The sequence below is a fragment of the Rhinolophus hipposideros genome (assembly GCF_964194185.1).
Source record: "Rhinolophus hipposideros genome assembly, chromosome: 4".
Lineage (NCBI taxonomy): Eukaryota > Metazoa > Chordata > Mammalia > Chiroptera > Rhinolophidae > Rhinolophus > Rhinolophus hipposideros.
The window spans coordinates 39984939-40009127 of NC_138050.1; the positions used below are offsets into that span (position 1 = coordinate 39984939).

The window sequence follows — 24189 nt, forward strand, 5'->3', positions numbered from 1 at the left end:
CAAGTGAATGTATCATTCTTAAATGTCAGGTGCAGAAGGAAACTTAGATCCCTAGTTCAAGATTCTGTGATAGGTGAATAAGATACGGTACCTGCTCTCAAGGAATTTATAGTTTAATTGGAAAGGACTTAACTAAAGCCCATGATACAATTAGAGAACAGAGTAAGATGTATGAATGTGGTACAAACAGTACAGTAGGAGTTCAGCAAATAAAGAGGGAAAGAATTGGAGTCGTCCATAGAAAGGTTCTTCTCTAGAGAAGGAGACGTGATTTGGGCTTCACATTTAAGAAATGAGCCTTCTACGCAAAAAGAATAATCAAAACAGAAGAGGCTTTTAGCCAGGAATAAGCAAGGTATGGTGTTAAGACTGACCCAGGAAAGCCTGGGGGGAAAGGTTGCAGAAGAGGAGGGAAGCATAATTATGAACATTTGAATGCCAGAGGCTCTGGAATTTTGTTTTGATTTGATGTAGTGTGAGGAAACTGATGGATGTGAGCAGTGTTGATTGTGAGATTAGAAAAGCAATAATTTTGTTGTGTGTGTGTTTATTATGCATTTCCAAAACAAGTGTGTGTGTGCGTGTGTGTATTCTGTTTAACATCTTTGAGCCATAACATGACATTGCAAATAAAATTTAAAATTTTTGATGAATGGGATACTACTCTCCAGCACAGATGAAGACATTTGGAGAAAAAAAGTGATGCTTGTGCTAGCCCTAGAGGGTCATCTGAGGGTTATTGGCCAGTTGTCCACGCATTGCTTGTTCTTGGATGGTTTTGAAGGGCTGAGATGTGAGGTTAAAGATCCATTTTCATCTTCCCTGGGTTCATAGTCTCTGTGACACAATTTTAGGTAGCAAAAAAGTGTATTGCTTGTGGTATGTGGTATTAACCACACTAAACAGATTTTGTTAAAGTCATAAGTATATTATAGTTAAATATGTACATATATTGTCTTTTAGATTTCTGATGAGGTTTGATATTCTATTGTATTAGGTTGGTGCAAAAGTATTGAAGTTTAAAAGTTTAAAAATTGCAAAAACCGTAGTTACTTTTTCTTTTAATTAGGGAATATTGGGGAAGAGTGTGTTTCTCCAGGGCCCATCAGCTCCAAGTCGTTGTCCTTCAATCTAGCTGTGGAGGGCGCAGCTCAGCCCCAAGTCCAGTCGCTATTTGTAGCCCACCATCCCATGCGGGAATTGAACTGGCGACCTTGTTGTTGAGAGCTTGCGCTCTAAACATCTGAGCCATCGGGCCACCCCTTCCAGGGCTCAGAGGCAGCTCGCCTTCAATCTAGTTGTGGAGGGTGCAGCTCACTGACCAATGTGGGAATTGAACTGGTAACCCTGTTGTTCAGAGCTCGCGCTCTAACCAACTGAGCCATGCGGTCGCCCCAATCACAATTACTTTTGCACCAACCTAATATTTAGAATATTTGGAAATTCTTCCATAGGCTCTGGGTAAATTACACTTTAATTACTAGGTTAGATGTGACTGTTTGTAAGAATGATTGAGAAGTTTTAGAACTATGGAACAGCATATCTGGGATGTTGGTTACATCTTTATTTGGTCACATTAGAATCCAGACTCTGGCACCATGAACACTGTTTTGGCTGTGCATATCTTAGCTTGTGTCCTGGCCAGAGCGAAGCTGGCTCACCAGGTAGACCACTGACAGGCCAAGTCATGTCCACTATGAGAGATTTTTCACATGCCTTTAGGTTCTGAGAATTTTGAGAATTCTTCCTCATTTGGAGAAGAACAGTTTTGGAAACTGCCTGAGCTGTTGCTGGATGTTCACAAAATTGAAAATATTGAGTTGGTTTCTTAAAATATACTATTTTATTTGTATTCTTTACAAATATGTTGTATTTCAAATGTGTGTTCTTATTCACATGTAAACCTTGAAAAGGAATGTCTAGGGAGTAGGGAGACTGTGAATAATAGAGTTTCACTGTGGAAATTCAGTATTAATAATGAAATATTTGTGTGTTCAGTGGTTGTGTTTTCTTCCCTTAACAGGTATGTTTTAGACATTGTTTTATGATCGGTAACTTTTCAAAGTACCTTTAGCTGGCTAAGTGAACTCCCAAGTTTTAGGATTTGAACAATTTCATTCCTTAGCACTCATTCTGCCTCTGCCAGCAAAACTTGTTATCAGATAGCAACCGAGGGGTTATATTTATTTTACTTATTTAACAAAAACTTGTATAATGCTTACTACAAGCCAGGAACTTTTCTAAAGACGTTACAAATATTCATTTATTTAATCCTCTCTGCAACCCTATGAGGTAGATTTTATATCTTTCATTTTACAGATAAGGAAGCTGAGGCTATAATTAGTTAATACTGTGTTTCTCCAAAAATAAGACCTAGCTGAACCATCAGCTCTAATGCGTCTTTTGGAGCAAAAATTAATATAAGACCCGGTCCGGGTATAATATAATATATAATATAATACCTATAATATTAGGTCTTATTTTCGCGGAAACACTGTAGGTTGTCCAAGATTACTTAGCTAATAGGTGTTGAAAGTGGGATTCAAATCTGGGCAGTCTAGCTCCAGTCTGTGTGCTTAAATTAAGCACTGTGCTCTGCTGCACTTTTCTTCCTCACAAGGGAAAAAAGACAAGCAGATAGATTTCAGGTCAGAGTGTCTGTGATGAACTAAATGCACATCAGTAACTCTGGAGCCCCTTTACCTTGTTTTGTACTGACAACTCTGCTGAGGTCTTTAAATTTGTAGCTTAAGACATCTTTTTTTTTTGGTAATGGCTGTGTGTCATTTGGTAATGGCTGTGTGCCATTTGGTAATGGCAGGATGGTAAAGGATTTCTGGATAAGCATCTGTCTACGTTTATTTTAGCCAGTATCCTATTCACTGGGGACTCTAATCCAAGGAGCTCTTAAATCCTGAAACTGAAACACTTAGAGACACAAGAGACAAAACAGTTTTTAAACTTCAAGATTTTGAATTTAGTTTCTATTGCATTAAACTAAAGAAAAAAAAATAACCACAATTTCATCCTGAAATGTTGCATTATAAGATGAGGATCAATCCATTATCTAGCTCAATTTTCATTAGATTTCAGTAGGCCCTTTTCTGTTAGCTGCAATAAAGTTGACTGAGCATTCAAGATGACCGACCATATCCAGCAGGCTGTATGTAAATGCTGCTCCCCAGAAATGTCCTTGCATTTCAGAAGTTTAAGCAGTGTTATTAAAACAAGGAACCATGATCTTTGAAGTCAAGAGGTCTGGGTTCTTATCAGAGATGTGGAGACCACAACTACAATGATTTCATAAAGAGCATGGAAAATTTAGGGAGCCTAACCAAATAAAAATAGCAATACTCAGGTGGAGTCAGGCTGACTGACAAAGGTTATTTCTATTTTTATGGCAAAATATTTGTCATAGTATTGTTTAAAAGATACAAAATTATAAACAACTCGTTTATAGAGATTAGTTAAACTGTAATATATCTAATTGTAAAATACTTGCAGTCATTTAAAATATTTAAAAAGCATATGTAACTCTAAGAAAAAAGTTTATCCGAGAAAGTCAAGGTAAAATTGTATATACAATATGACTACAACTCTGTTGGTTTTTAAATAAAAATACCCCTGTATTTAAAAAATAGACTGGAAGAATATAGACCCCAGATTTTAACAATGCTTGGGTTTGAAATGTTAGAGCTATGGGTTTTCCTCGTTTTTTATTATTTCTAATCTCAATTTCTAACTTAATGTGCTACCTGAAAAAAATTTTTTTCTAAGTTTTTGTTAAAGTAATACTTGTACATGTCAAAAAATGTTGTACAAAGGGGGTTATAATGAAAAGCAACTGTCTCTTGTTTTACATTTCTCTACCTTAGCTGGACTCCCCAGAGGTAACACCATTTAACTGGATTCTGTCTTATTGTAACTTGGTTTACTCCCTTGTTTTTCTGGAGTGCCTCGTGTAACTTTCTGCTCTGCTGTTTTATAGTTTACAGTGTCACTGGTAAAGAATTTGTTGCCAGTATCATTATCAATACTTTGTAGGTGGTGTGTGTGTTTAACATCAGAGATGTGTGTGTGCTTTAACATTTCTCTTTATCCTTGGTGTTCTGAAATTTCACTATGAACCTAGCAATGTGCTGAACACTTAATTGGCCCTTTAAATCTGGAGCCTCATGGCTTGAGACAGTGTGTGTGTGTGTGTGTGTGTGTGTGTGTGTGTGTGTGTGTGTGTGTACACATATATATCTCACAATTTCTTTATCCATTCATCCATTGATGGGCACTTAGGTTGTTTCCATATCTTGGTTATTGTTAATAATGCTGCAGTGAACATGGGAATGCATATGTCTTTTCGAGTTAGTGTCTTTGTTTTCTTCAGATAAATACCCAGAAGTGGAATTGCTGGGTCATATGGTAGTTCCATTTTTAATTTTTTTGAGGAATATCCATACTGTTTTCCATAATGGTTGCACCAATTTACATTCCCACCAACAGTGCATGAGGGTTCCCTTTACTGCACATCCGCAAACACTTTTTATTTCTTGTCTTTTTGATAATAGCTATTCTAACAGGTGTGAGATGATACCTCATTGTAGTTTTTATTTGCATTTCCCTGATGATTTAAAGATGAGCATATTTTCATGTACCTCTTGTCCATCTATGTATCTTCTTTGGAAAAATGTCTATTCAGATCTTCTGCCCATTTTAAAAATTAGATTGCTTAGCTTTTACTATTTAGCTGTGTGAGTTCTTTATATATTTTGAACATTAGCCCCTGATCAGTTGTATGATTTGCAAATATTTTCTCCCATTCAGTAAGGTGCTTTTTCATTTTGTTGATGATTTCCTTTGCTGTGCAGAAGCTTTTTAGTTTCATGTAGTCCCACTTGTCTATTTTTGCTTCTGTTGCTTTTGCATTTGGTACCAGGTTCAACAAATTATGTCAAGACCAATGTCAAGGATCTTTCCGCCTATGTTTTCTTCTAGGTGTCGGTCTTATGTTCAAGTCTTTAATCCATTTTGAATTAGTTTTTGTATATGGTGTAAGATAGTGGTCCAGTTTCATCCTTTTGTATGTGGCTATCCAATTTTCCTATCACCAGTTATTGAAGAAACAGTCCTTTTCCCATTGCATATTCTTGACTCTTTTGTCATAAATTAATTGACCATATATGTGTGGGTTTATTTCTAGGCTTTCTATTCTGATGCTTTGATCTATATGTGTATTTTTATGCCAGTACCATACTGTTTTAATTGCTAAGTTGAAATTGGGAAACATGATGCTATCTTTCTCAAGATAGCTTTGGCTTTCAGGGTCACTTGTGATTCCATACAAAGCTTAGGGGTTTTTTGTTCCATTTCTGTGAAAAAAGCCATTGGAATTTTGATAGGAATTGAATTGAATTTGTATATTGCTTTGGGTAATAAGGACATTTTAACAGTTTTAATTCTTCAAGAGCACGGAATATCTTTCAATTTATTAGTCCTCAATTTCTTTCATAAATCTTTTGCTGTTTTCAGTATACCGGTCTTTCACCTCCTTGGCTAAGTTTATTTGTAGGCATTTTATTCTTTTTGATGTAATTGTAAATGGAATTATTTTCTCAATTTCTCTTTTGGATAGTTTGTTATTAGTGTATAGAAACGCATCAGATTTTTGCATATTGATTTTGTGTCCTACAACTTTACTGAACTCGTTTATTCTAATAATTTTTTGGTGGAGTCTTTAGGGTTTTCTATGTATAATATCATGTTACCTTTAAATAGTGACAGTTTTACTTCTTTCCAGTTGGGATGCCTTTTATTTTTTCTTGTCTAATTGCTCTGGCTAGGAATTCTAATACTGAGAATTAAAAATGGTGAGAGCTGGCATCCTTGTCTTGTGCCTGGTCTTAGAAGAAAAACTTTGAGCTTTTCACTGTTGAATATGATGTTAGCTCTGGGCTTGTCACGTATGGCCTTTGTTATGTTAGAGTACATTCTCTATTTGCTTTGTTGAGAGTTTTTTTTTTTTATCGTAAGTGGATGTTTAATTTTGTCAAATGCTTTTTTGCATCTGTTGGATGATCGTATGATGTTTACCTTTCATTTTGTTAATGTCATGTTGACTAATTTGTAGGTGTTGAAGTATCCTTTCATCCCTAGAATAAATCCCACTTGATCATGGTTTGTGTTCCTTTAAATGTATTGTTGAATTCGGTTTGCTAATATTTGAAGGATTTCTGCATCTATGTTCAGGAGGGATATTGAGCTGCACTTTTCTTGTGGCACCATGTCTGGTTTTTGTTATCAGGGTAATGCCGGCCTCCTAAAATGAGTTTGGAAGAGTTCCCTTCTTTTCTATTTATTTTTGGAAGAGTTTGAGAAGGATTGGTATTAATTCTTCTTTGAATGTTTGGTGGAATTCACCAGTGAAACTATCTGCTCTTGGACTTTGGTTTGTTAAGCGTGGTTTAAACCACCAGGCTTAATATAGTGGTCTTTTCCTTTCATTATAGTAATTGAAGAGTATTATGGGAATCCATATTTAAATATCCAACAAACTGAAAAATTCTTTAGATTCATTTGAAAAGCATATATTACTTTTGTTAATCTAGGTTATTTCTCAACCTCAAACCTCACCATTTCTTTTTTTTCTGACATTTGTTATATGTCTTTCATTGCTCCCAACTGACACATACAGTCCTACTTGTAAATCATGTTAAGTCTTCTGAGACCTGATCCCTTTACATAATTACACATGTGTATACATATATAAAGTTAATATTGAATTGATTTATGAACACATAAATGGTAAACACATAATTATAGGTGATTATCAAATCAGTTATGTCTCAGAGGAGAGGTAATTCCTGTAGTAGGCTGCGGGATTAGTTATAGCCTAAATATATTGGATGTGTTCTAGAATTGGAAATTCCTATGACTGAAAATCTAGGAAGTGATCTAAACTTAAAAATGGACGTTTGCTCTTTTATTGGAATAGTGCATTATAAGCACTGGGTTTTAAAGTGTTTAAAATTTTAAACTAATTTATGAATTAAAGGAAGTATCCACCTTAAGTTAGGTTGTATTCCTAAAATTTGTATTTCAGTTGTATGGTATTTTAAACACAAACAAATATTGTCTGACTAAATTTTCATGTAGAAAGAAGTTTAGAAAAGTGGATGATTTTTAGTAGTGAGCTCACCAACACTTTGTTAATACAAAATGTAGCCTGCATATAAATATATCTATATTCTGTGACTTCTCTGAGTTTGACACTCCTAGTCTTTTCCCTGGTAGTAGTTTAAAATATTTTAAATTTGTATATTTGACATTTTTATTTTTTATATCATGTGACATGTACCTGGAGTGAGGAATGGATATTTAATCAAAGTAGACCATAACTAAGATGTCATATACTATAATAAAAGGTAGTGATTGAACAAATCACGAAAATTATAGATGGAGTAAAATGTACATTTTTTTTTTAAAAAGTCACATTTATTTCATTCTAATGTCTTTTACAATACTGAATCTTATCAATTAAAAGCATTAAAGGAGAAAGACTAATTTTTGGTAGGGCTTTAAATAGAAATGCGCATGAATCCATAACTACATAGCTTCACTTCTCAGTTTTACCAGCTGATACAAATCTCTTGATTATTGTGGATATAATTATTTATGTCAAAAAGTTTTTCTAAATGTATACTTAAATTTGTTTAAACTTTATTTTAAGATAATTGTTGGTTCACATGCAGTTCTAAGAAGTAATACAGAGAGATTCTTTGTGCCCTTTGCTTACTTTTTCCTAATGCTAAAATGTTGTAAAATCATAGTACAATATCACAACTAAAACATTGGTATTGATACACTTCTGTCATTTTATTTAGAATTCCCCTGTTTTACGTGTGTGTTTTGTTCTGTTGACGAAGAACAGTCCATCACCACAAGGATCCCTGCCATTGCCCTTGTGTAACGTGCACCCTCTTCTCATCCCTGGCTCCTCCTTTGTCCTTTATAAACTCTTCATCTGCTTTCCATCACTATACTTTCATCATTTCAAGAATATTATATAAAAGGAGTCATGTGGTATATAATCTTTAGGAATTGGGTTGTTGTTTTTTTTTTAATCAGCATAATTCCCTTGAGACTTATCCAAGTTGTATTAATGGGTTCTGTTTGTTTGTTTGCTTTTTGCTGAGTGGTACTCCATGGTGGGGCCGTGCCACAGTTTAATCATTCACCCATTGAGGACATCTGGCTTACCATGTGTCCTTGAAAAATAAGACCTAGTCAGACTATCAGCTCTAATGCGTCTTTTGGAGCAAAAATTAATATAAGACCTAGTAGTTATATTATATTATATTATATTATATTATATTATATTATATTATATTATACGCGGTCTTATATTAAAATAAGACCGGGTCTTACATTAATTTTCGCTGCAAAAGACCCATTAGAGCTGATTGTCCTGCTAGGTCTTATTTTCAGGGACACATTGTATTTCCAGTTCATGGCTATTATGAATAAAGCATCTACAAACGTTTTTGTACAGGTTTTTTTTAAACCCTGTTTCCCCGAAAATAAGACCTAGCTGGACAATCAGCTCTAATACGTCTTTTGAAGCAAAAATTAATATAAAACATGGTCTTATGTTGTATAAGACGTTGTCTTGTATTGTAGTGAAAGAAGACCGGGACTTATATTAATTTTTGCTACATTAAAAGTATAAATTAATTTTTATACTTTTAGGACAGATATTATTTTATACTTTTAGGGCAGATATAGAAGAGGGCAGATATTATTATGTCCAAGCTTAATTAAAGATTTTAGAAAGTGATGATATGCTAACACCACTTCAAAATTTATTACTTTGTTTTTCTTTTCTTTTTCTTTTCCTTCATGGGAATTGCTTAAATCCATTAGCCTTGATACTTATTTTAAAATCTCAGAAATAGAATGAAAAGAGAAACAGATTTTTCCTGATGTGACAAAAGTTGAAAAGGAGGTATATGAAGGAGGAAAGGAGTCTAGGAGAATGCATGAGGAGCAGGAGGGGGGTGCTGGCCAGAATAGGACTTGCTCATGGCATTCTTAAGGGAGAAAGAGAGAGGTGTGGTGAAGGACACTGAGTCACACCTTTGGGGTTCGAAATACGGAAAATACTTCTAGTTTAACTTACACATGTTAGTTCCTTTTACTATGCAAACTTAGTTTTATTTTCTTTCATGCCCCCTATAAGCCTGCGTATAATTGTTGCATGAATATCATCAGGTGCAGCTTCTCTTGGGGTTGCCTTTAGAGCATGAAAATGCATCTTCTTTTTGAGTGTTGTACGCCACCTTAACGTAGATCACATTTTCTGAGTCCTCACTATGAACCGAGCGCTGAAATTTAGGCCCCCCCCCTTTTTTTTTTAAGGAGGGTGCAGCTCACAGTGCGGGGATGGAACTGGCAACCTTGCTGCTGCTAGCACCACACTCTATCCAACTAAGCTAACCGGCCACCCCTCTAGGAACTTTTATATCTGTTAACTTATTTAATCCTTGTGACAACTCTGTGTAAGAAATTACCCCAAAATTTAGCAGCTTAAACAGCAAACATTTATCATTTGACAGTTTCTAAAGGTCAAGAATTTAGGAGCTGGCTTAGACAAGTGGATCTATTAGGTTAGTGCAAAAGTAATTTCTGCCATATTCTGTTCATTTGAATTGAGTCACTAAGTGAAACCCATGCTAAAGGGGAAGGAAATTAAGTTCCACCTTGTGAAGGGAAGAATAACAAAGAATTTGTGGACATGTTTTAAAACTGCCACAAGTGGGTACCTTTATTGTCTCTATTTTCCAGATGAGGAAACTTCTGAATCTGGAGAGGTTAAGAGTCTTGTCCAAGGTGCATAGAGCTAGTGAGTTGCAGAAACAGGATTGAAATCCCAGCAACCACGCTCAACATGAATTTTTTTTAAAACTATGTATGCTTTACTGCTTTGAATACTTAATCTCTTAAATGCATATTAAAAGGTCACAATGGCTTTATTTCTTCTTCATACTCATCCACATCTGAATATTTATGGATGGAATGACTTGTTTGAACAGATCTGCTTTGTTAAATAACAATCACTCAAACTATGCAGAAGAAGAAAGAAAGATACTTTCTTTTAATATTTTTTCATATGTTCTGCTTATATTTCATTTTGTTAGGCCACGGAAAAGTCTATTGTGAGTAGCCCAGGTGATCTTTTTGACATTTTATAGGATTAAAGTCCTAAGGACAAGTGCATGTTAGGGCACAAGAATGCAAAGTTCTGTTTATAATACACTGGGTTAATGTATCCATCTTTAAATTTTCATGTTTTAGCAATGTAAGTCATGTAATTGAATGAAGAGTAGGATTCTTTGGGCTAACCAGGGAAACAGAATAAGCCATTGGAAAGTTGACTAAGGGAACTAAGGGAAGCCATGGTGGGGTAAGAACAGGAACAGAGTTAAGGGGTAAAGCTTTCTGTCTTTATAAGGAACTTTTTATTGAACTCTAAGGACCTGACAGCCATATATTGTGTTTGACAGCACTCAGTGAATTTACTAATAATGAGATTAAGTTCTCACATGCAGGCGCTTAAATATCTGGTTTCTTGTCTAGGACAATTCAAACCCTAAATTCCTGATTTGCCTCTGGTACCCACCTCCCTTTGTGTCTGACAGCACTACACTAAGGACATTTCTTAATAATGGGGTTAAGTGATTACACGTACAGACACATCCCCTGCCTATACTTGGGCAGTTTTCAAACCATAGAAATTCTCAGTTTGTCTTTTATCCTTTTAGACTAGCGTATAACAGATGCAAGGTGGGACTTTGGTCTTAAGAAGTCCTATCAAAGTAAGATTATGAGATCATCTGATTATCAGTTGACATCGGGTTGGGTTGTGATAGGCTCCTTAGACAACAAACGTAGTCACATACATGGTGGGTCTATTGCTAACTTGTCCCCATTCGCTGTGCATGTTCTGAGCCCTGCATATATGACTTTATGGAATGCCACGTTCCTCCTCCTTCCATATGTGCTCCCGTGAGTCTTCCTTCTTTTCCTGATACTACTGGAAACTTGCTGATCGCCTTGACAAAGGGCACTGGCTTCCATGGCCCTAAATAAAGATATACTACATTTGGTTATGCTACAAATAGGGTCAACCAACTGAATATCAGTCAGAGCAAACACTAGTGGGTCCCTTAAAACTAGGGAGACGTGCATTGTGGATAATTATGTGACTTTTTCCTTTAGTAAGGAAAGAGCAATTATCAATTTAAAACTAAAACAGACCTGGAGTCAGTGCAGTGACCCTTTTTATCCTGTGGTTAGTCAGTCCTTGGTGTCTGTAGCAACCTGGACTCTTGAACCCAAACATAAGCTCCCCGGGGCTAGGAAAAGAGTGAGTCTTTAAGTCCAGTAGGTATCCATTGTCAAAAGGAACCTGACCATCTGCTTCATCTTGAAGCCAGTGCCAACAGAAACTGGAACTTGACCAAAGGCCGATCAGATTTTACTGAGTTGCAACCAGAATGAAACACCTGGCAGGCCATTTTAATGATTGTGGAAATACATTTCCATGGTGGCAATACATGAATGGGAAATCATAGGCCAACAGAGCTGCCTTTGGAAGTGAGATGACCAGCAGTTCTCAGTGGGATTCAGTTTTTGCAATATGGTGTTTCAGTTGGTGCTTATAGAATAAGCAAAGAACTAAATCCATTTATACTTTATTTTAAAAGAAAAATAATTTAGCCAGAGTGTAAAACTTACAAACACAGCTCTGGAACCCACGCCCCGCCTTCCTGCCTTAGGAGTTGGTACTCCCTTAGTTGTTAGAGAGGGAGTGATCCCTCTGTCCTTGGAATGCAGGGTAGTCCCAAAGCAAGAACACCCTTTTGACTGCAACCAGATGGTCCTGCTCCTAGGGCCTTGTCGTAGAGGCACTGGTGCCCCCTTTGTGTTAGATTTTATTTTTAAAGTAATTACGAAGAAACATTGACTTGTAGTCAGAATTGAAATGTGAAGCAAATACATGAATGTGTATCTCTACTAGGTCATGCTTGTCCCTGTAAAGCAAGGATAGGCAGGAAAATGAGAATTTCTAAGGACAAAAGTGGATAGGCAGGACCCAAGGTTTATATTTTCAAAGAAAGGAGAATACATTTGAGCTTGTGTTTATTCTCTTTTTATAAATAAATAGTTTATGCTCATAAATATTTAAATGCCAAAGTATACAAATATATAAAATGTAAGCTCTGTAAATCCCACTTCCCCTTTCCACTATTAACACATATGGAACTTACCACTATTAACACATATGGAACTTACCGCTATTAACATATAGGGAATTTGGTACACATTCTTTCAACACTTTTTTTTTTTTTAATTTTTTACTTGAGCATGTACTAACTTACAAAAACACTGAAAGAGTTAAGCTTGGATTATGAATAATTTCTGGTGTTTGCTTTTTTATTTAATTATCAAAAACCTTGTTCTGTGTCAGTAGATATAGATATCTCCTCACCGTTTTAAATGTGCGTGCTGGTGAGTTTGGGCATCTTTTTTTAAAACTCTGAATTATTCATTTACATATATTTGTTGGAATTGGACTTATTTATACATAAGTATGTTTCAGTCATCAGTTGACATGTGAGCAACTTTCCTAGTATCTGTTTATTGATCGCTCTTTGTTAATGGATGTAGAGTGCTGAATTTTTTGTGGTCCTTTGCAATTTCAGTTTGTTTTTCTTTTTTTCATTTTTCTCCCTTGATTCTGGTTGTTCTTGTCTCATTTCTCTTTTTCCTCTTCTAAATTTCTATCTCTTACAGTGCTAATCTCCTTTGTCTTTTTGTCATATATGAGTGTTTATCATTTGATGTGCTAACTGTATGCATATGATTGTGACTGGGAAGTGTGTTCATCCCATTTTGTTTGCCACGTAGTTACCAGAGGTGCCGACAAGCAAACTCTCACTGTCTCCCATGAATACACAATGTCATTCTGTAGATTTCTAACATAATTCAAGAGATATTTATAGAGTATACACTCCGTGCCTAGGACTGTGCTGCTCACTGCAAAAAAAAAAAAAAAGCCTTCAAATTGTAAAACACCCTTTAAAAGTTCTTATCTGTGAATCCACTTATGTGTTTCAAAGAATGGTTACTCCAAAAGAATGATTTAAACATACAGCACATTTGAAAGCTTCTTTTGGAGCCTACATTTGTATGTTTAAAAAGGTGGGTAGATGGTCACAGAAGCAACCCCCCCATGGGTTTTAGTTATTAGAATGTTTCAAATGACTGACTATACACAGTTATTCATGAGTCATTAGAAAATAAGAAATTGCTTCTCCTCATCCTATAAACATAAGAGGAACCTCAAGAGATCATTTTAGAGCAGCTAGACAATTGTCCCTAAGACCTTTTAATAAACATTTAAAACATATAGAGAAAATGCCTATAGTCTTTGAACACTACAGTGTTTAACACATGTGGCTATTTACTGAAAAGTGTGCATGATTACTCTCTGCTGTGCACTGAAATTAACAAGCATTTATCTGGTGGTTTTTATTTTAATGTTTAGAGTACTTACAAGATAATGCCTGTTCTTCATTAAAGGTTGGACTTTTCCATTTCAAGGGCTGTTTTGGCCTTTCTATCCAAGAAAGCTCAAGACTGACACAATGACTTTACTTGCGGAATTAGAGTTTATTAAATTAGAAGTCAGTCACTGAAATGTCTTTCCTAGTGGGAGCTGGCAGTGCCATTTCAGAACACATGGTTAGTTTTATCCAAAATGTAACTGTGGCCTCTGCAGGAATGGTACATACCGTGTTTCCCTGAAAATAAGACCGAGCCGGACCATCAGCTCTAATGCATCTTTTGGAGCAAAAATTAATATAAGACCCGGTCTTATTTTAATATAAGACTGGGTATAATATAATATAATATAATATGATATAATAACTACTGGGTCTTATATCAATTTTTGCTCCAAAAGATGCATTAGAGCTGATAGTCCGCCTCGGTCTTATTTTCGGGGAAACATGGTGATAGCTGAGCCAAGAAGGCTCTTGCTCTTAGTGTTCGGCACAGGATGATTTCTTCTAGCATTTATTCTTTCAGTCCTATTGGGGTGAAAATGAAGTTGGAGATGCATCCACAGAGTCCATTAGAGTTCCTTTGGGATTGAACTGTCAGCAGCTTCATGTCTTGAACTTCTATGAGGCATGTTTTGTCCTTGACTAAGAAATGTGTTTCCCCATGTGTCTGCTGCAGTAAACATCTGTGATGCCAGAGGCAGAATGCCAGGCTCATCTGTGTCCTCAGACACTGCTGGTAAATTAAGAGTTGCCCTGGATAATGATTGACCTGCCACAAAGTTCATTTGGGTGTTTTATTTGCTATGGGGGGGGGGAGGCTTTTTTTCTGAGTACTTGATCATGGATTTACATGTTTCTTAAACTTTTATCTCACTATTTAGATTCTAATTGGTTATTTTGTGAATGAGCTAAGCTTTCTGTTGTCACAGAAGTTCATTTGCATATTTTGTTTCCTTCACTGACAGTAAGCTCCCTGCAGTCAAGAATTGTGTCTTAGGAATAGAGACAGTGGAAATATAACGTCTGTATGAGATGTCAGAGGGGTAGTAGATTGGGGGGGAGTTGTGTTACCACTTTGTGAAGGATATAAATGATAAATGTCTAACTATTACATTGTTTTGTACACCTGAAACTAAAAAAAAAAGATAGAGAGAGAGAAAAAAAGAATTGTGTCTTAACTTTGTGATTTCACAGACATAGCAAAGACAAAAGCCAGAAGTGCTTTGTTATTTAATGGCTCAGATAGAAAGTGTGATGGTGGGAAGAGTAGGGAAGCTAAAATGGTTTCAAATATCCCCATGGTTCCTAGGTCCCAGTCACCTAGAATTCATAGACATGTGTGAGTTTCATATCTAGGAAGAGTTTTTTCCATTCATTATATACATGATTTCTTTTTAAACTGCTTAATGAAGTCTACAAGTCTGAGGAAGTCTAGAAGGGATTCAAAGCACATGGATTCCCAGCACTTGGATTTAAGTGACCTTTAGTTGTACTCATAATTTCATAATGTAAGTATTTAAGAATATTTCTCCTAGTCAGTGTATCTGTCTGTCAGAGGAGAGATTATCTGTTCAGTGAGAACTGATACATCCTGGCAGGCTTCTGAGACAATGTTGGGTTTCAGTAGATTCTAGGAAATGTAAGTTGTGTTCATATGTAAATGAAATGTCAGACATCTTAGTTGCCTCTAATTTAATGAAGCAGAGTTGCTTTGAGCCTCTTGTCATCTATGGGCGAGTGGCAAACGTAGACCTAACAGCTCTTTTTTCTCCCCCATGTATAACTCTTTCCTGTTGAGACACTAAGATAAGAATCTCTTTCTTTGAATTCTGAAACATTTACATAAAAAAGTTTTCTCCATAAACTTGACAATTTTTTATTATAAATATTGGTATTATTTATAGTTTCCTCAAGAAAGCAAACTAATAATAAATTAGACAATTCTTAACCCAACAAAATAAATTTATAGTGTCTAATACATACTTATTATAGAAAGAAAATACAAATAAGCTAAAAAAATGAAAATCACTTATATTCTACCACTCAGGGCTAAACCATGTAAATTTAAACATTTGGGTATATATATATCCTACAAGGCATTTTTTCTTTCTCAAAATACATGTGTGTTGGCTGTTTTACAGAATAAAACTAAGCTATATGTACTTTTCCCTTGAGCATCATTTTTATTGGTTGCTTAATATTACATTTTATGGATATAGATGAACTTTAATTTATATATCAAGTAATCTTGTTGATAATTCCCAGATTTCTAGTGGGTGTTGTTGCTAAATTGTTTGACTTGCAAGTTTTTCTTTAGAACAGTACTGCAAATGGTAGTTTTATTTCCTAAGTTAATTCCCCAAATACTAATTGATACCTATCATATAGCTTGGCTTCCTTACTGAACAAATGGTACTCCAGTGTTTAAAACATAGGATCTGCTTCATGTTATTTCTGTGGAAATCTCTATAATCCAGTCAGTACCTGGCATAGTACCAGACATATAATGGACACTCAACAAAATCTGAACTAGTGGGAGCTAGAATTCCCTCTCTGCCTAGGTTGTCCTGGCCAGAGCAGCTGAGGAGAACAAATGGGTGTTCACTTTCTGGACTATGGGTAGATGGTTGTGGATGGCAGGGAAGGAACACTGGATAGCTGGATTCCATTTGGCAGTTGTCAGTAAGTCAACCTTAACAGCTTTGATAAAGTTCCTTGGAAAGAGTCTTTATCATTGGCAAAGTTGGGAAAGAAGGGCAGAAACAAAAGATATATTAAACAACAAACTTGACCAAATTGATATTTATAAAACACTCACCCAACAGCAACAGAATATACGTTTGTTTGAAGGACACAGAGGACATTTATCATGTTCTGGGCCATAAAACAAGGAATTGCAAAGGTAGTTTTCTAAAAAGTAAAGCATGTACCTACCATATCATCCAGCTATTCCACTCCTAGTTATTTATCCAAGAAGAAAGAAAACACGTCAATACAAAAGCTTATACAGATTGATACGTAAGTGTTCATAGCCATTTTATTTGTAAAAGCCCCAAACTAGAAATAATCCCAATGTCCTATCAAGAAGTGAATGGATATGGAGTATTACTGTGCTATAAGAAAAGATGAAATAGTACTATTTGCGACAACATGGATGGATCTTGAGATTATTATGCTAAGTGAAATAAGTCAGTCAGAAAAAGTTGAGAACCATGTGATTTCACTGATATGTGGTATATAAAACTGAAAACAACTAAAGAACAAGACAAACAAATGAAGAAACAAAAACTCATAGACACAGACAATAGTTTAGTAGGTTACCAGAGGGTAAGGGGGGAAGGGGGTGGTAGATGAGGGTAAAAGGGATCAAATATATGGTGATGGAAAGAGAACTGATTCTGGGTTGTGACACACCGTGTGATATATAGATGATGTAATACAGAATTGTACACCTGAAATCTATGTAACTTTACTAACAATTGTCACCCCAATAAACTTTACTTAAAAAAAAAAATGGATGGATAAACGAACTGCTACTTATCCATATAACAATACTACTCAGTAATAAAAAGAAATAGACTCGATACATGCAACTATGTGATTGAATCTCAATATAATTATGCTTAAGGGAAAGAAGTCAGACAAAAAAGATACATACTTTATGCCTCCAGTTTATATAAACTTTAGAACATGTATACTAATCTATAGTGACAGAAGGCAAATCAGTGATTGCCTAGGCATGAGGGTGGTAGGACAGGGTGAGAGGAAGATTAAAAGCGCATGAGGAACCTTCTGGAGGTGATGGATATGTACATTATCTTGATGGTTGTATGGTTTCACAGGTTATACATATGCCAAAATTCACCAAATTATAAACAAGATACACAGTTTTATATATCAATTGTACTCCAAAGCAGTCTAAAATTTGAACATAAACAAATAATAAAATAAGGCACTCATGATACTGGGGCTGTTTATATACTGTTTCCCCCAAAATAAGACCTAGAGCCATGCATTCGAGCTACTATTTAGGCGTTTGAATTGTTTGATAAATGTTCACATTTATTAAAATTACTGTAACTATGAATGCTGGTGAGGGAAGCAGTGACAAGATAGGTAGGAGAAAACTGTTTTGATTTTTTTTTTTGAACCTCATTCTATGTTCTTTTGATTAGAGCAAAGGCGTGGTAGATTTACTGTCCTCGTGACATTTTTTTTCTTAAGTTAATAATTACGTGGACCTTCTCCCCGCCTCACATTTTTAGAACCAGGCAGTGACTAGTTGGGAAGAAAGTCAGTTTGTGAATTTAAATCAGCTTGAGGTAGTTCACTTTGAATAATTCACAGAGAAGAGTTGGCTTAATGGCATCATAACATTAGAGAACTCATTGTGTCATTGAAAGAATATAAGATAGGTAGGACTCGTGGAATAGTTGAAGAAATGTGGTTTTGAAATTTCAAGTGAGAGCTATTCTCTGGCTTCCACTCCTCTGATGACTTCTCATGTTTATTTTCCAGGTCCGGACCCTATTTGTCAGTGGTCTCCCTCTGGATATCAAACCTCGGGAGCTCTATCTGCTTTTCAGACCATTTAAGGTAACTTTTCAGAAATTGTAAAACTAAACAAAAAGCATGTGTATAAGCTTCATGGGGGCTCTTTGGAGGAAGAAATGAAATGTTTGAGAAAGTATCCTATAAAGTGATATTTTTAAAAGGTTAATGAGTAAATGAGATTTAACAACTCAATTCTAAGTGCATTCTCACTTGGGAAAGACTGAAGTTGCCTTTTGTCTTCCTACCAGCTAATCTAGAGAAATCTCTTCTCTTACTGAATGTGGACATGAGCAGCTTTAGTGTACTCCCCATTTATCCTCTGCCAGTTGAGGGTGTTCTTCTCAGTACAGATCACCAAAATTATTATCAATTACTTATTATGTATTGATATTTCAAATGCAGTAATCAAGTCAAGCCCTATCCCTAGGAGATTCTTTATTAGTTGAAATGGTTCTGTTAATAGTATTCTTCGAAGACACAGTAAGTTAAATAGGCTTTTGTGAATTAGACTAGGAACCTAACACCACTATTTTTTTTCATGGGAAAAAAATGTCCTGAGTTTCAAATAAAGGAAAACAAAATTTTAAAGTATTGCTTGGTATGAGTTGAGGGGACTCTTTCCTGGTGCTTAGGGCACTATTTAATGGAGTGTGACTATCAAGATAGAACTATTTTAGAGATACTTAATGTTGCTGGGATTGAAAACTTAACAGGAAATTGGACTCAAGCCGAAATAACCATGGAGAAACCTTGAAGGTTAGCCTGTGGAGGATGGAGAAGGCTGAGACTGGGCAAATTGCAGGTTGGAGACTTTGGCCCTCAAGGAGTGAACCTAGAAGCCGTTATAAATTCCAGGACTTTGTCTGAGCTGGTCGTTGAGGACATGTCTGCAGTCATGCCCGGCCAGGGTCACACTTATGATTAGGTGATGGACCACCTTGATTTCTGGTCAAAGATCCATCTCTGTTGAAGCAGGACTGCAGCCACACAGCCTAGATACAGGTTGAGAACAGTATCTAGCTTCTTAGGGAGAGGAAATAGGATTAAAATTTGACAGCTGTGATAGCTGACAAAATGTGACAGCTGAAAACAGCTAGGTAGGAAAGGAAAGGGGAGCCTTAGGGGGCAGCCAGTTAGAACCAACAAAGATAAAACAGAGTCGAGCTTATGTGCCAAGGAGGTACTATGTAGTAATGGACCTAATTCCCTTCTGACAGGCATCCCCTTAACGAAACAATACTGATGACGGTAGAGAGGGAAACAGAAAGGTTATGCATGAGGTTAGCTGAGAAGAAATGGGAAAGAAAAAGAAGGTGTTGTGGATGGAGAGTGCCAACATCACAGAATTTCCTGAGTTTCTTCCACAGGGTTGCAATTTTTACTCTCTGTCCCTTTTGTAGGATGAGGACTTTTTAAGCTAATTGACCACCTTAATGGACAACATACTGTTATGTTTATATATGTATACAGAGAAAGAGATTCAGCCAGCAAGCCCTTTATATGAATTATCTCATTCAATTCTCATCACAATCCTTTAAAGTGGTTGGCCTCATTTTTTCAAATGAGGAAAATGAAACTTGAAGCAGTTGAATAAATGTTACTGAAGTTCACACACACGTAATAAATGGCAGGGCCAGTATTTGAACCCAAACAGTCTGACTGCTGTCCCTGTTCTGAATTACTGTGTAATACTGCTTCTCTTCTTGTGACTTGAGAGTACAATTTATTCCTACTAGTGGTGTTTTACTTGAGTGAAATACCCATTTGTCCTTTGCCACTGAGGCCTTCAGGTTTAAGCCTTCAGGTTTTTCAGAGAAAGCACCTTGAAAAGGAAAGAGGAAGGGCTGTGAATCATGACCTCTTTGGCCAGAAGAGCTCAAGGTCTTTGAGGTGAAATGTTTACAGTAGCTAATTGGTCACGAGTTCTCTGCTGGGAAGATATGAGAATGAATCAATCTCAACATCCTGCCCAGAAACGCTATGCTGAAGTCAGGACTCTGCTGCATTTCTAACAACCATCTTTTAATTAAAGTCCCTGGAGGTTGACTCTAGTCTGCAAATCTGTCTCTGCACTGATATGTGTGTTGGTCAGTCCTGTCAAGTGGTGTTTTTCCCCCTCTTGTGTCACCCATCAGTGCAAGCCACAGCCATTGATTACTTTCAGAACTAAAGACACTTTGTTATCCTTATCCTCAGGAGCCAGGGAGGGGTGAGGGGAGGGAATGAAAAGGGAGTGTTTCTGTCTTCCTTGAGGATAAGCTGCAATAAAAACCCAACAGTGAATTTTTGCATGTCCCATTCGGAATACCAACATGAAAACTGGCAGATTTAATAAATAAGCAAAAGAACTCAACAAGATTTAGCATCACTGCCTGCTTAACCTTTCCTGGAAGTTTTGAAATTTTGATTAAGTTCTACCTCGTGCATTCTTAATGTTTCATTGTTGTTATTTTATAGCAAATACATGACCAAGTTATTGCATACTCTGATCTTCATATCTTATTAATGTACCCTCTTCCCTCTCCTAGTTCTATAAAATAAAGAGATCTGCTGTAGAGACACCCATTTTCCTACTATTGCATAATTTCATGAAAAAAAATTAGAAAAAGAAACAGATAAACATGCATGAATTTCAGGGGTTGATTACTATTAGGCCCCAAGTTTGCAAACATAGGTATATATACACACATGCATAGGTGTGCATGCATGCATGTGTGTGTGTGTGAGAATGCGTGCATGTGTGTGTAATTTGCTTTTCCAGTTAACTTGAGGCATTTGTGAAAAGAGGTAGTCAGTAGTCATAAAGGACTCGTTTTCACTTCAGCAAGATGCTATTATAATTGCTTTTTTTCCTACTACTTATTTTTTGTCTAAATTTGGTTCTTTATTTTTAGGGCTATGAGGGTTCTCTTATAAAGCTCACATCTAAGCAGGTAAGAATTTTAAACTTGCATATAAATGATCACTTCTACAATAAGTTTGAATTTGCTTTCTTTAGGAATGTTACTGTGGCTTACCATTCTTTATCCACATTAGGGTTTTATTTTGTTGTTGTTTTAAAATTAAAACAAGTGTTTTAATTTTAAATTTAATTTTAAATTTTAAAATTAACACTTAATTTTAAAATTAAGTGTTTCATGGGTCAGAAATTAGCACAGGAAAATGACTTATAATTCCTTAGTCTCCTGCTAGGGTGATTGAACTGTCCCCACTGGAGGCAAATCTAATACATCCAGCATAGTTATATTGGGATTTATCTGTATATTCAAAAGTAATCATTAATTATATCCAAATTCATTTTTATTCACAATTCTTTCCTGTTTTTTATTTTTGGTTTGTTTAATGTTAAACATGCAAACTTTCACAATTGGTATGCGTATCTGGTGGTGAAGAATCATGTCTCTCAGACCCCTAATTGAGGGTGGTAATCACCCTTGCCTGATAGTCGGCAAGCTTCTTGAACATTTTCAGCTATATTCTTTTATTTCTTTCTTCCGACTGCTGAATACTTGGCAGCTCACGTCCTAATCACTTTTAGTCACTCAGTAAGGTGTTCTCTGATTCATCAGTAATAAGCTATAGTGCAAGCATCCTTCTGATGGACTGAAAGATATAGAGTCCAAAGGGATTACGACCCCTCTTTCTTTAGTTGGAACAGTGTGGTTTACACACCTAATTAAACACAGGACTTTTTAAAGGCATCCCTTGGGATTTGCGATGGAAATGTTCATTTTATAATTTTGATCATGCAGTGAGAGTTCAGGGCTTTTATCACTGTGTTATTGTATTCCTTGCATTTACCGTGTACTGAAAGGTGATTTTGTTCTCCTTCCATTTAAAAAGGTGAACAGACTGAGGTACAGTGAATTTGATTTAGGAAACTAGAGCCTCTTGACCCCAGTTTTCCTTTATTCCCTTGTTCACTGCTGCTCACCTTCCAACCCCTTCTAGATTATTTTTATGGTTCTCTAAATCTCCAGCTATGCCCTGGAAGAACCACCCTCACAATCCCTTTGATTCATGTTAGAAATTTGGCTAAACCACTGAGTCATGATTCTTCAGGCCTGAATTTCTTATTTCTACCCAGTGCCTCTAGTCATTTCTTTATCTTAGCTCTTCATCACCTTTGACCCAGAAAAATATCCCCTGATTTTTTTTCCCTTCATATTTTTGTTTCCTCAGCCCGTAGGTTTTGTCAGTTTTGACAGTCGCTCAGAAGCAGAAGCTGCAAAGAATGCTTTGAATGTGAGTACTAACGATGTAATCATTGGGGGGTTCCTTACGAATTGGTGGGAAGTATTAGAACCTCGTGGAAGGAATATGACTTCTCAGTCTAACGGAGGGATTCATCAATTAGCCCTCTAAAGAGATTTTTCCTAGAATTATAGTCAGATGTGCAAACTATTAAGTAACACTTTGTTCTTCTCTAGCTTTTACTATAGTGCTCAAAATATCTGAGGATGATGGTCTTATTTTTTAATTCAGCCCAATCATATCCCATGGTGCTATACAACTTAGTTTGGCCATCATACTCTCAATGGCTAAGCCTAAGCCAAGAAGAGATCAAAATCTTGGCTTTCCTTATTTCATGTGGTTTTTATTTTAGGTATGTGGCTTTTTGTTTTTTAAACAGGTCATACATAGTCTTTATTCTGATTGATTAAAAATTTGCATATGTGGCTTTCCTAAAAGACATTTTGCATTGTGATATAATAAATGATAGTAAACTGTAATTGAATAGAGATAGCTGTATTTGGTTTTCAGCATCTTGTCTGCCATATGTTGTGAGACTTTTACAAGCTTTACTTTAGTAAATATTTTTCCCCTTTGGTATGTTGAAAAACAAAACAACCAAGTTGAGAGAAAGTGGAAGGAAGCTGATTTAATTTAGTTCCAAATGCTGACTGAGGTGATCCTCAGGTGAGGGGTCTCAGTGAAAAATCTGGCTCCATCCATGGTGCTCCAGGCAATTGGCCTAAGTGGCTGTGAATGAGGATTGATGAATGTGGCCCAAAGTATTTATGGGGGCTTCTGGAAAGGCATCTGGTCACTTGCCTGGTTGCAATCTGGGTATCATTGTGTGAGCTTTGTGAACCTGTCACTGGCCTTTGTGTTGCTTTGGAACCTACAGGTACCCTAGCACTCGCTCTTCTGCTGCCTGGGTGCCCCGTATGCTGAGGATTTGGTGGCCAGGGAAAGGGCCTCCAAGGGGTCTGTACTCAACGTAGTGGTGTCATTCTGACACAATCTTGAGAGGTTTTTGGGCTTTGAATAAAAATGCATACACTCTTCAGAAGAAATAGTTTGCTTGTTATTGTTGGTTTTTCATGAAAACATACAGGAGCGTCTTAGGAATCGAGGAGCTCCAAATAGCTCAAAATTTTTCTGAATTTGGATAAATGATCTGGTCAGACTAATTCCTTACTCACTCTGTTCCTCTCCCACAGAACAAAATGTAAACCAATTATTTATTGAGTGCCAATGGTACACACTGAAGCAAAATATGTAATTGGTTATTTCAATATAAAAATTATTTTGATTTTTGCATTACATAGATACAACCAGAATTTTCTCAAAAAAAAAAATTTGAAACTCGAAAATAAAACTACAATTTCTATTTAGGCAGTGTTCTCTTTCATTCTAACCAGTTGGCATTTTTCTAAATGCAGAAATATTCTGGGTCATTCAAAGTTACGCTAGATGAAGTTTTTCACCAGGTCCTTTTCATTTTTCTAAAAGAAGTAACAGCATTTGAAGCTTGTTCACAGATGGGGCTCTCCATTGCCTTATTTTATCTTTGCTGTGGGTGTAAAGATGTCACTGACCCTCTGTCTGAAGAACAGTAGGCTTTTATGGTGACCACTCTCATCTGACAAAAGCAACATTCCCTTATGGGCCAGGTTATTAACTGGTGGTAGTGAGAGCTGTGTTTCCTTGCCTTACTAAGCAGAGTGTAGTAATATCATTTCCATTTTTCTTAGTGCCTGAGGGTTCTATCATCAGGAATTGAGCTGTG

General features: G+C 36.2%; 1 protein-coding gene across 4 annotated transcripts in view; it reads left to right on the forward strand.

Moving 5' to 3' along the window:
* Window positions 1–24189, forward strand: part of RBPMS (RNA binding protein, mRNA processing factor) — a 157108-nt gene that overhangs the window by 49722 nt on the left and 83197 nt on the right. For all 4 annotated transcript variants that reach the window (XM_081046782.1, XM_081046785.1, XM_081046783.1 and 1 more), the window contains exons 2-4: window positions 18138–18215; window positions 21068–21106; window positions 22356–22418. In XM_081046782.1, coding sequence (XP_080902908.1) covers window positions 18138–18215; window positions 21068–21106; window positions 22356–22418 — 180 coding nt within the window. The remainder of the gene's footprint in view (window positions 1–18137; window positions 18216–21067; window positions 21107–22355; window positions 22419–24189) is intronic.